General features: G+C 49.8%; 1 protein-coding gene across 1 annotated transcript; it reads right to left on the bottom strand.

Annotated features, from left to right (window-relative positions):
* Positions 1-8,676: 8,676 nt before the first annotated feature.
* LOC141477838 (olfactory receptor 14A16-like) lies at positions 8,677-9,594 on the bottom strand. The gene has a single exon (XM_074167026.1). The coding sequence runs from the start codon at positions 9,592-9,594 to the stop codon at positions 8,677-8,679; it is 918 nt and encodes a 305-aa protein (XP_074023127.1).
* Positions 9,595-12,004: the final 2,410 nt, after the last annotated feature.

The raw sequence follows: 12,004 nt of genomic DNA, 5'->3' as shown, positions 1-12,004 counted from the left end.
AAGCTCTGCCTGCTGCTGCCCCAGGTACAAACAGGGATAAAAACACTCTCTCAGTGGGATTGAGTAAGGTAACTTCATCATTGCAATTTGGTGGGAGACCCGTGACCGCCCGTTTTGTACGTGCGGCATTTTCTCCCTTGGTCACATTTTTCCACCAGTTTTGATTTGGGGCTAACAATGTTAATTTGCCAAGATAACATGGACCACCTATCGCATTTTTCGGAATTCCCTGCCATGCCCTGTCACCACATATCAAAAACACGTTTGGCGGCAAGGCTTTTGGGGTGCCATTGTTCCAAATTTGCTGTTCCCCTTTTGTTCCAACCCCAAGGGCTCCCAGTCCTTGTTTTGATGTGTCATTTGTGCCACAAAATGCACCTTTATATCTATAATCATAGTAATTTGCTTTCGGAGTGACGTTTGTCCACCCCGTCCAATTAAATGATCGATAATAATTTACGCCAGTAAAGGCAGGTCCTCCAAAAAATATGCAGGTTTGAGTCCAGTTCTGGGAGGCATTTCCAATTCTCATTGATCCTAACAGTTCTAATTCTTGAGGGTCCCAAGGCAGCGTAACATTCAGGCTATTAAGGAGCGTGGCACTACAATTACTAACACTCTGAGAATTAATACAGTTCTGCTTACTATACTTGCTAAAGTCTTCTACCTTAAAACCAGGCACTCCTATCAAGCATGTCCGAAAAGGCTCTGTAGCAGAGGCAAGCGATAGACAAAAGGCTTGTTGTCCTGTCTTATTCGCCCAGGTGACCCACATGTTTTCCCTAGGTTCAATCTTGTGGAGGGTCATTACCGCCGGAATCAATATCCCCAGGGTCAGGATCTTGAACATCTTGGTTGTCAGGCGGATCATGTCGAGTCAGAGCAGGTTTTACAGCTCGACTAGGCACCCACACTGGACCGCAATCTGTGGAGACACACATATAACCTCGACCATTAAATATAACAGGAACAGGCCCCAACCAAATTCCAGAGACTGGATCTTTATACATCACTTTGAGTTGCGGGAGTATTGTTGTACTATTGAACTTAAGGTTTCGATGGTGAATCATCACTGGCGGTTCCTCTCGATCACCCATGAGACAGAGAAAGTTCAACGTAAAGAGCACACAATGTAGCCTTTGCTGAGCATCTGTCTCTACTCCCTTTTGTTTACCTAGATAGTCCTTCAATACTTGATGAGTGCGTTCCACTAATCCTTGTCCCGTAGGCGAATGTGGGATCCCTGTCGTGTGATCAACTCCCCATCTTAACAAGAACTTTCTAACCTTTTGACTAACATAAGCAGGCCCATTATCAGTTTTAATGCATTCAGGCACTCCTAATACAGCAAAGCAAGCAAGCGTTTACATACATGATGTGCCTTTTCTCCGGGCAATGCGGTTGCCCAGATCATTTTTGAAAATGTATCAATGGTCACATGTACATACTTCAAGGGACCAAACTCTGGGATATGTGTGACATCCATCTGCCACAACTCTAACGCTTTTAATCCTTTTGGGTTCACTCCTAACCCTATTCCTGGGCCATGGCTCCCACATTTCGGGCAGGCTTGGATAATGCCTCGAGCCTCATTTTCTGTTAAATTAAATTGTCTTTTTAGCCCTTTTGCATTTTGGTGAAAATTCTCATGACTCTGCCTAGCTTGTTGAAATTTATCCATAGGAGGCATATGACACACTGGACTAACCAGGGTGTCAGCAAGTTGATTGCCCTGGCCTAATCCAAGGTCTAGCTGATGACTACGAATATGGATAACACAACAGGCAGCTGTTCTTTGGTCAAGTACAGATCGCAACCGAATAAATAAACTCCCCAGCCTAGGATTAGCTGTCTCTCTAAGTAGAGCGTCTTCCAGGCGTGGCACTATTCCAGCCACATATAATGAGTCTGTTACTACATTCAAGGGAGTGCTTAGCCAATTGTTCAAGGCCCAAACTACTGCAGTTAGTTCCAATGTTTGAAGGGAATCTCGAGGTTGTCCCTCTATGATATGCTGACACCATTGACCCTTTTCCTGCCAAACACAGGCTGCACGCCGCAAGCGTTTGCCTGCATCTGTATACACAGTGATACCATCTGACAATGGGTCTCTCCGTACCTTGGGTCTTTCTAGCCACTGATTTCTTTTTAGAACTTGCCACAATTTCCCTTGTGGCTGTTGTGAATGCACTCTCCCACTGTAGCCTAACAAGGCTTCTTGCATGGCAGCGTCATTGCGCAGCCACCATTCTAAATCTACAGCGTTAACAGGTATGCTAATATCCTCTGGTTCTTTACCACTGATTTCTATGATTCGTGATCTTCCTTTTCGTATCAATTCACCGACTACTTCAGTTCGTGTTTGAATGCTCGTTTTTGGTTGTACACTTAAGAACACCCATTCTAAGACATTGAACACATTCTCTTTTGTTACCTTCCCTTCGCATTTGTCAGTGGCATCACCAAAGAAGGAGAAGGGAGTAGCAAGTTCCCCCTTTTTGTTTTGCCACTGACAAATGACTGCATATGGTGAATCTTTCCCATTACATATTAACAGAGACACTGACAACATTAAAATGCGTCGAGATGACCACGTCGATTGCAGTTTTTGTGCAATTTGTTGTAGTGCTGCTTGCTGCATCGCCGTCAGAGTAATGCTGTCGGCTGGATGATTGCCTCTCAATAATTCTGTTAAGGGTGCAATGTCGGTATTGGAGATACCAACACAGTTCCGCACCCATTGAATGTCTCCAAGCAGGGTTTGGACATCAGTCAGTGTGCGCAATTGAGTTGCGAGCTCGGTTTTTTGTGGTCGAATCTTGGAGTCTATGATGGACCGTGGTGCTTTGTTTTTGAGCTTCAGTCCTTTCTACTCTCAATAACATTTCTTCAACGCCTGCTCCTTTTGGTAGACTGGCTAGAATTTGCTTGGTGGTCCTATTGGCATTGTCAAAAGCCAATACTTTGAACATCTGTTGTTTACCGCTGTCATCTAAATCAGGGTGATTCGTGATTGCTTCCCACAGTCGGTCAACAAAGTTACTATATTTTTCTGTAGTTCCTTGCATCATGGTACCAAATGACGGAATAGTAGATCCTGGGAGGCCGAGAAACGCCTCTAGGGCAAGTTGCGCCGATCGCTGTAATAGGTTTGCTGGAAACGTCAACTGTACTTGCAAGTCACTAAATTTTCCGTGCCCTGCGAACATCTCTGCCGTGACTCCACGGAGGGGGTCTCCCTCCCCTTGTCTTCAAACTGCTTCATTCATAGCTCGTTGTTGCCAGGAGGATTCCCACAACAAATATGGTGTTGGAGTAAGCAACAGTCTCATTAGGTTACGACAATCATACAGACACATGAGATCAGCAGAAAAAATCCAGCTGACAATTTGTCGGGTAGCCTCAGATTTTACTCCATAAGTTGAGATGGTGGTGCGAGCTTGTTGTAGAATTTTCCAATCATGTGGCTCCCATTTGCCAGTATTGTTTACATGTACAACGGGACACGCAAGAGGTGGAGTTCCGCCCAAACTAGCGGCTGTTCCCCACTGTCCTTCTAGTATAGCGTCTCTAATAATGCCATTCCAGCGTGCAGTTCTCGGAGGTGTTGAGGGATTCACTAGCCATGGAGGCACGTTATCATCCTTCCTCGCCACACGTAAATCTAACTCGTCGAGCCGCCTTAAAACTGTCTGTAACACTTTGTCTGTGGACAGTTTACGACTCTTGTCCGGAGGTGGAGTTGGCGGAGCAGAGGAGTCACTGGAGGGGGGTAGCGGTGGATACAAGAGAGACGGAGTTGCTGGAGGCGGTGCTGTGGGCGGAGGGTGACACGCTGCTCCTCCCAAATCGATGAGATCAGTAGACGTTTCAGGCCCCTCCCCTATCGGAGTTTTCTGAGGAGGCGCTTCCGCATTTGCATTACTTTTCTGTTCTGGTTTCGCATCGGTCACTTCCGCTTTTCCCGAGTTTTGCAAGGGGTTCAGCGGCAAGTCTTTACTTTTCTCAGGAGGGTCAGAGTCCTCATTAGCTCGAATTTCAGCAACAGTTTTACACACAGTCCCGGTCATTCCCTTTACCGCGGGCAGCCCAAAGAACCGCGCAATAGGTCCAGGCTTACTTTCAGGTTTTAAGGCGGCCGCTCCTGGACCTAACATTTGAGCAGCTGCACAGGCTACTTCCCGCTCTGCTTTCATCGCTTTTAAAGTCTCTAGCACAGTATGCCACAACCCATGGACGGCTTTTATCTCTTTCTCCTCTTTTTCATCCCCCTCGATTGTTTTTTGCCACATCGTCCCTCCAAAATCTCGCCATTCCAAAACAGAAAACAGCATAGGTGTGTCAGAAAAATGACCCCATCACTGTCCTAATTTAATTAACTTTATCAACAGTTTCGCCGGTACTTCATTCCCTCTCTTAGAGAGGATTCCAGCGAGTAGCGTGGCCGCAGTTTCTACTTGCATCACTGCGCCTGGGAGGCGAGAGGCCACCTCGCACCGTTGTCAGCTCCCGCCTTTGCGCCCGAGCAGCACTTCTCCCAGCCGTGGTTTCCCACTCCCCTCCTCTAGCTGCTTACCGCAGACTCGGAGAACTCAGTCCCGCTGAGCTATGGATCTCTGTGCATCCTCTGCTACCAGATGTCGGAGTGGGAGACGGACCCGGAGTAACGATGAGTCTCAATATGAGTATGGTCGTTCTCCCTTTATTCAAGTTCACACAGAGTATATAAAGACAGACAAGCAGAGCACGCGCTAGCAACAATTATACGATTGGCTTACAGTCTCTGTTCACGCGCCTAGAGCGCTCACACAATTAGTGCGGACCTCTTGTCCACGCGCAGCAGATGTTTCTCTATCTCCCGGAGGCAGTACCGCTTATCACTTACTTATCATGTAGCTACTTCTTCATACTTCTGTTTCTCAAGGAGAGTTCACAGCCTCCTCCGGGCTCTCATCCCTATCAAAGACTGGGTTGCTCATTGTAATCAAGTCATGCCCTTTTTCACTCAGCCATTCCTCCACACTTAAGAGTCAATTTTAATGGGTCACTTCCCTGGGTTACTGTCCACTCCCCAGAAGGTGGAGTTACTGCTCCTTTTACCCAAGCAGCATGTGTCCACCCCTTTTCTTTAGTTCTTACGGCTGCTTCTGTTGTCAGGAGTACCAGGAAAGGTCCTTCCCACGCTGGGGTCAGAGTATCCTCTCACCAGGACTTTACTAGAACCCAGTCTCCAGGCTGTGTCTGGTGTAGTCTGAAGTCCAGTGGAGCTGTCTGGGGCAGCAATCCGCGTTGTCTCAAATCTGTAAGATATTGGGCTATCCCCCACAGGTAATTTTTAAGATAAACATCATTAATTTCAGGAATGGGTACACCACCTTCCCTTCCCAAACATGGAAGACCAAATAGCATGACATATGGAGATACTCTCAAATCTTTCCTCGGAGCAGTCCTAATTCTCAGCAAAGCTAAGGGCAGGCATTTAGTCCCGGGTAGCTTAGTCTCTATTACCAACTTGGTGATATGTGTTTTGAGAATTGCATTCATCCTCTCAACCCTGCCAGAGCTCTGGGGATGCCAGGGGGTGTGGAAGTCCCATTGTATCTCCAGGGCTGCACATATCATCTGCAATACTCTGGAAGTGAAATGGGTTCCTCTGTCAGAATCTATTCTTTCGATTATTCCATATCGGGGAATAACTTGCTCTGGTAACATTTTGGCAATGTTGGAAGCCGGTAGTAGTGGGGAAGGCCTCCACCCAGTGCATGAGATGATCTACTATCACTAACAGGTATTCCCACCTTTGCACCTTAGGGAGCTCTGTGTAATCCACTTGGATACTCTGGAATGGTCTGAGGGCTAACTTTCGCCCTCCATTAGGGGCTTTTCTCATCACTTTCTTATTTACTTTCTGGCAAATTAAACAGTGATCTCCTATCTGTTTGGCCACAACATAGACGCCCAGACAACCGTAAGTTCTCAAAAATTGGCCTCATAAAGCTTGTGTTAATCCTAGAATCAGTCAGCCACCTTCCGGACTTCTGGCTCAACATTGTTCTTACTATGTGAGGGGTGGATACTATCAATGTTCTCCCAAAGGTCAATTTCCTGCTTTCCTCCACCAGTAAGGCTGTTGCCGCCACCGCTTACACACAGGTTGGCTGCCCTCATGACACTGGATCTAATGCTTTGGATAAATAGGCTACTGGTTGTTTCTGCCCTCCCCAGGCTTGAGCTAACACTCCGTAGGCTATCCCACCCTCCACATTTACATAGAGGTGAAATGGCTTTTCTAGGGAGGGAAGAGACAATACAGGTGCCTGTATTAGTTTTTGCTCCAATTCTTCAAACCGCTGTCGCTCCTCTGGTGTCCACTCAGGATTTTCTGTCTCTTCTTGCAATTTTTCATATAAGAATTTAATATGTTGGCTAAAATTATCAATCCATAGTCTGGAGTATCTAAGAAGGCCCAGAAACTTTCTTATTTCTTTTTGCTTCTTGGAGTTGCCACAATACTAGAAATTCGTTCTGGGTTTATTCTCCTTTTCCCTTCACTGATCAAATGCCCTAAGTACTACACTTCCCTCTGTACAAATTGCAACTTACCTTCTGAGACTCAGAGTCCTTTTTCTGCCAAGAAGTTTAGCAATTTTATGGTGGCAGATCGAACTTCCACCTCCTCTTCCCCAGATATTAATAAATATGGGTTTATGAAAGGGAGGTCCTGCTTAACCAACTTGATCTCTTTCTATGACCATGGGACCTGCCTTCTCCATGTGGGGAAGGCTGTGGACGTTGTCTACCTGGACTTTGGTGAGGCCTTTGACACCGTCCCCCACAGCGTTCTCCTGGAGAAGCTGGCGAATTATTGCACAGACAAGTGTCCTCTTCACTGGGTAAAAACCTGGCTGGATGGCCGTGCCCAGAGAGTTGTGATTAATGGGGTGAAATCCAGTTGGCAGCTGGTCACCAGTGGTGTCCCTCAGGGCTCAGTTTTGGGGCCAGTCTTGTTTAATATCTTTATTGATGATCTGGATAAGGGGATTGAGTGCACCCTCAGTAAGTTTGCAGATGACAGCAATCCAGGTGGGAGTGTTGATCTGCTTGAGGGTCGGCAGGCTCTACAAAGGGACCTGGACAGGTTGGATCATTGGGCCAAGGCCAATGGGATGAGGTTTAATAAGACCAAGTGCCAGGTCCTGCATTTCGGTCACAACAGCCCCAGGCAACGCTACAAGCTCAGGGAAGAGTGGCTGGAAAGCTGCCCGGCAGAAAAGGACCTGGGGGTGTTGGTGGACAGCCGGCTTAACATGAGCCAGCAGTGTGCCCAGGTGGCCAAGAAGGCCAATGGCATCCTGGCCTGTATCAGGAACAGCGTGGCCAGCAGGAGCAGGGCAGTGATGGTGCCTCTGGACTGGGCACTGGTGAGGCCTCACCTCGAGGGCTGTGTTCAGTTCTGGGCCCCTCACTACAGGAAGGACATTGAGCTGCTGGAGCGTGTCCAGAGGAGAGCCACCAAGCTGGTGAGGGGTCTGGAGAACAAGTCATACGAGGAGAGGCTGAGGGAACTGGGCATGTTTAGTGTGGAGAAGAGGAGGCTGAGGGGAGACCTCATTGCCCTCTACAACTCCCTGAAAGGACGGTGTAGAGAGGTGGGTGTTGGCCTCTTCTCCCAAGGGAATAATGACAGGACCAGAGGGAATGGTCTGAAGTTGTGGCAGGGGAGGTTTAGGTTAGATATTAGGAAGAATTACTTTACTGAGAGAGTGGTCAGGCACTGGAACAGCCTGCCCAGGGATGTGGTGGAGTCACCATCCCTGGAGGGATTTAAGGAACGTGTAGACATGGCACTTCAGGGCATGTTCTAGTGCCCAAGATTGTTGGTTTCTGTCTGTTTGTGGGGTGGTGTGTGGTGTGTGATTGTGGGTGTTTGTTTTGTGTGGTTTTGGTTTTGGTATTTGGTTTCTTTGTTTTTTGGTTTGTGTGGGTGGTGTTTTTTTGGTGTGGGTTTTTTTTTTTTTTTTTTTTTTTGTGGTTGGACTCGATGATCTCAAAGGTCCCTTCCAACCAAGAAGATTCTGTGATTCTGTGAGGGGCTGTGAGGGAGTTCAGCTCTGGAAGGGAATTGCCCAGTGCCTGTCCCGGCCTGTGGTCCAGGGCTGCCACACAGCAGGAGGATGAGCTGCCAGAGCACTCGGGCTCCATAGCAAGGCAAGGGCTCAGAAGGAGAGCATGGGAGTGGAAAGAGCACAAGTTGGAAAAGACCAAGGTTGGTGCTCACTGACAGAGCTGCTGTGCTCAGACTCTTTCCCCTCCACCTCTGCTCACAGGCATTGCCCTGCAGCTCCAGAGAAAGCCTGAGAGGAAGGATTTTGGGCAACAGGTCACTGGATGGTTCTATATTTTATTTTAATACACAGAGAGAGCAGGTCCTCATTTATACAGTATGTAGATTTCACAAATTTGGAAAAATACATAATTCGAAACAGCAAAACAAGTTGGTTTTTTTGGTAGAAAACATTATACAAAGTAAAGCAAAAAAAGAAAAAAAAAACAAAAGCCAAACAAAGGCCTAAACACAGAATTAAAACTAACATAAACTACAGTACATGAGCTTGACATATAGTGAGATACATTAACAGTGATTTGTAGAAGAAGACGGCTTATTGTTTCAGAAAATCATCTGGTCATCAGTTTCCACACTGCACCTTTGAGCTCCTTGTTCCTCATGCTGTAGATGAGGGGGTTCACTGCTGGAGGCACCACCGAGTACAGAACAGCCACCACCAGGTCTAGAACTTGGGAGGAGATGGAGGGGGGCTTCAGGTGGGCAAATATGCCAGTGCTGAGAAACAGGGAGACCACGGCCAGGTGAGGGAGGCACGTGGAAAAGGCTTTGTGCCGTCCCTGCTCAGAGGGGATCCTCAGCACGGCCCTGAAGATCTGCACATAGGACACCACAATGAACACAAAACAACCAAATGATAAACAGACACTGACCACAAGAAGCCCAACTTCCCTGAGGTAGGAGTGTGAGCAGGAGAGCTTGAGGATCTGGGGGATTTCACAGAAGAACTGGTCCAGGACATTGCCCTGGCAGAGGGGTAGGGAAAATGTATTGGCCGTGTGCAGGAGAGCATTGAGAAACCCACTGCCCCAGGCAGCTGCTGCCATGTGGACACAAGCTCTGCTGCCCAGGAGGGTCCCGTAGTGCAGGGGTTGGCAGATGGCAACGTAGCGGTCGTAGGACATGACAGTGAGAAGACAATACTCTGCACCAATGCAAAAGAATACAAAGAAGAGCTGTGCAGCGCATCCCCAGTAGGAGATGGCCCTGCTATCCCACAGGGAATTGGCCATGGATTTAGGGACAGTGGTGGAGATGGATCCCAGGTCAAGAACGGAGAGGTTGAGGAGGAAGAAGTACATGGGGGTGTGGAGGCGGTGGTCACAGGCGATGGCGGTGATGATGAGTGCGTTTCCCAGGAGGGCAGCCAGGTAGATGCCCAGGAAGAGCCCGAAGTGCAAGAGCTGCAGCTCCCGTGTGTCTGTGAATGCCAGGAGGAGGAACTGGGTGACGGAGCTGCTGTTGGACATTTGCTACCACTGGCTGTGGTTATCTGTTGAGAAGGAAAAGGCAGTACAAAGTTCAGCCTGACTTCTCTGAGCAAAACTGATTGCATGTCTCATTGCAACCCCCCACTCAGGCTCTCTCTTTTCAGGAAGACCTCTCTGCAGCTCCCTCACTTGAGCCCTGGCTTTTGCTGGATGAGGGTGCCATTGGGAGCAGGGACTCTGGAATGGGGAACTGAGGAGTCCTTCTGACGGTGCCGCAGGGTGATCTCAAATTAAATGTACTTGTGAGACATCAAAGAACTTTTTGTCTCTGTTCTCTGCAATTTTCCCAGCTGCAGAACTGAGCTGAGGGGATTTTGTTTTGTTTAATGTGTTCTAGATTCACCTGCCACGTTTAGGAGTGGGTTTGGATGCTTGAAATCCTTCCCATTTCTAATGAAATTTCCAAGTGAAATCCTGTGGGTCCCGAGCAGCAAAGGGACTGTCCCTTAGTGCAGAGAGAGGAGAGCTGCTCTGCCCATCGGTCCTGTTCTCAGCTGCCCTGTGTTGGCAGCTTGGACCTGGAGGAGGGTCACGCTCCGATGTCCCCCTAAAAAGAAAGAGGACGCTGCAGAGAGCAGAGGAATCCAGGTTCAAAGAGCAGATTCACAGACTCCTCGCCCTTTCTCATCTCTCCCCTCCCGGACTGGGACACAGAGGGATCACTGCAGTGGCCCATCTAACGCTGCCCAGCAGCATTTCCATGGCCTCAGCACCCAGATGTCTTCTCCATGGGCATCCTGGGCAGCACAGAGATACTCTGGGAGAGCTGTGCCCTTCTGGAGGGCACCCTGCAGCCCCACAGGACACCCCAGGGAAAAAGCTGAATGTCCTGAGCTGGCCTGGAGGAGACTTGGGCACGTTTCTCCCCTAGACACGTCTGTAGAGCAGGACCCAAAGGATCGGAGTCTGAACAGGAGCTGAATCTGCCACCCCCGACCCCCATCCTGGCACTGACTCAGGAAAGCCAATGGTGAGAACCAGGGCAGCACAGGCAGGAGGGGACGGCAGTGAAACGCCACAATGCTCCTGGCCAAGGGAGGAGGGACACACAAACAAGATGGAAATCAGGGGTTTGCCCTTTCCTGGGCTCTGGCTGCTGCAGGGGTGATGCGCAGCCAAGACCCCATGGGCCTGAGGACAGAGGCTCTGCCTGGGCTGGGAAAGGAGACCAGGGAGGAGCTGCTCAGGGGAAGGTGTCTGTGCTGCAGGGACAGCAGGGAGGTGCCCACATCCCCTTCCCCAGCCTTTCTGGCAGCAGCTCCCTCTCACTCCCTGCCCATGTCTCTGCTGCCAGGAGCCGTCTCCCTGTCCCCAGCTCAACTCCTGCCAGTGCTCACAAACCCCATCCCACCCGCTGGGCGCCCACCTCTGCCTGCAAACACCTCCCAGGGGCATCTCTGCGTGTGCAGGGGCTAAAGAGCAGATCACACAAAACCTGATGCGGCTGCAAAGGGGAAGATGCTGCTGAGTGAATGTGCTTCCTGAGAAGTCCCCTTAGAAATGTCACGAGGAAGAGCTTAACCTGTGAGAAGCCCTGACCCATGCAGCACTCTCTTGACAGCAGAGGCACCGTGCCCTCACCTGCTCGTCCCTACCCTACCGTTGTGGTGGTCACTCCTTCCACCCACAGCTTCTCCCCACACTCCCCGGGCAGGCTACAGCTGACCCTGGCAGCAGCAGAATCCCTTCCCAGCACACAGTGCCCTGGGGTGTAGGGTCCTCCTCCTCCACACCAGAAAACCCAGCAGAACCTTCCTGGCAGGTCCTATCGGTCGTGGCATGTGCCAGGTCTAGGAGACACTTCCAGGAACTCAGCTGCATTGCCCTGCAGCCAGAGACTTACCGTGTCAAAGCCTGGGAAGATTTCTCCCCCTGGTGAGCTCTCACTCACCACCCCAGGCTGCCTTTACCTCTCTCTCACATCTCTTGTCTCCCCTCGGTGCCTGCAGGCAGTGCCCTCAGCCCTGCTGCGCTTGGCAGAGGAGCTGCTCCTGGGCAGAGCTGTCTCTCTGCCGCGCTGCCCCATGGCCAGGAGCTCCCTCCATCCCAGGAGCCCGGCCCAGCTCAGCAGCAGAGCAACAGCCCAAGGCATCGCTTCCTCTGGCCCCTCTGGGCTCCCTCAGAGATGTCCCTGGGGCTCCAGGGCAACTGACTCTGAAACCAACTGAAGTCATTAATGATGTTTATTCCTTCCGCTGGGGAGAGACACTTCTTTCCAGCAGTGGCATTTCCCCTCTCAGAGACAGAGTTAGGTCCAAGAATGACCTCTTCTTGAGGTCACTGTGAGACAGGACACCCAGGCAGTGAAAGGGAGGAATCTCCTCTACCTCCTGTACCCATGCAAACCACAGGTGGCATTTGAGGTGCCAGAGGTGGTCCAAGACACTTG

Source organism: Numenius arquata, unplaced genomic scaffold (assembly GCF_964106895.1).
Source record: "Numenius arquata unplaced genomic scaffold, bNumArq3.hap1.1 HAP1_SCAFFOLD_86, whole genome shotgun sequence".
NCBI lineage: Eukaryota > Metazoa > Chordata > Aves > Charadriiformes > Scolopacidae > Numenius > Numenius arquata.
This window is presented reverse-complemented; position numbering and strand designations above follow the sequence as displayed.

Coding starts and splice junctions, on each gene's coding strand:
- LOC141477838 (XM_074167026.1), bottom strand. CDS start 9,594: ATGTCCAACAGCAGCTCCGTCACCCAGTTCCTCCTCCTGGCATTCACA.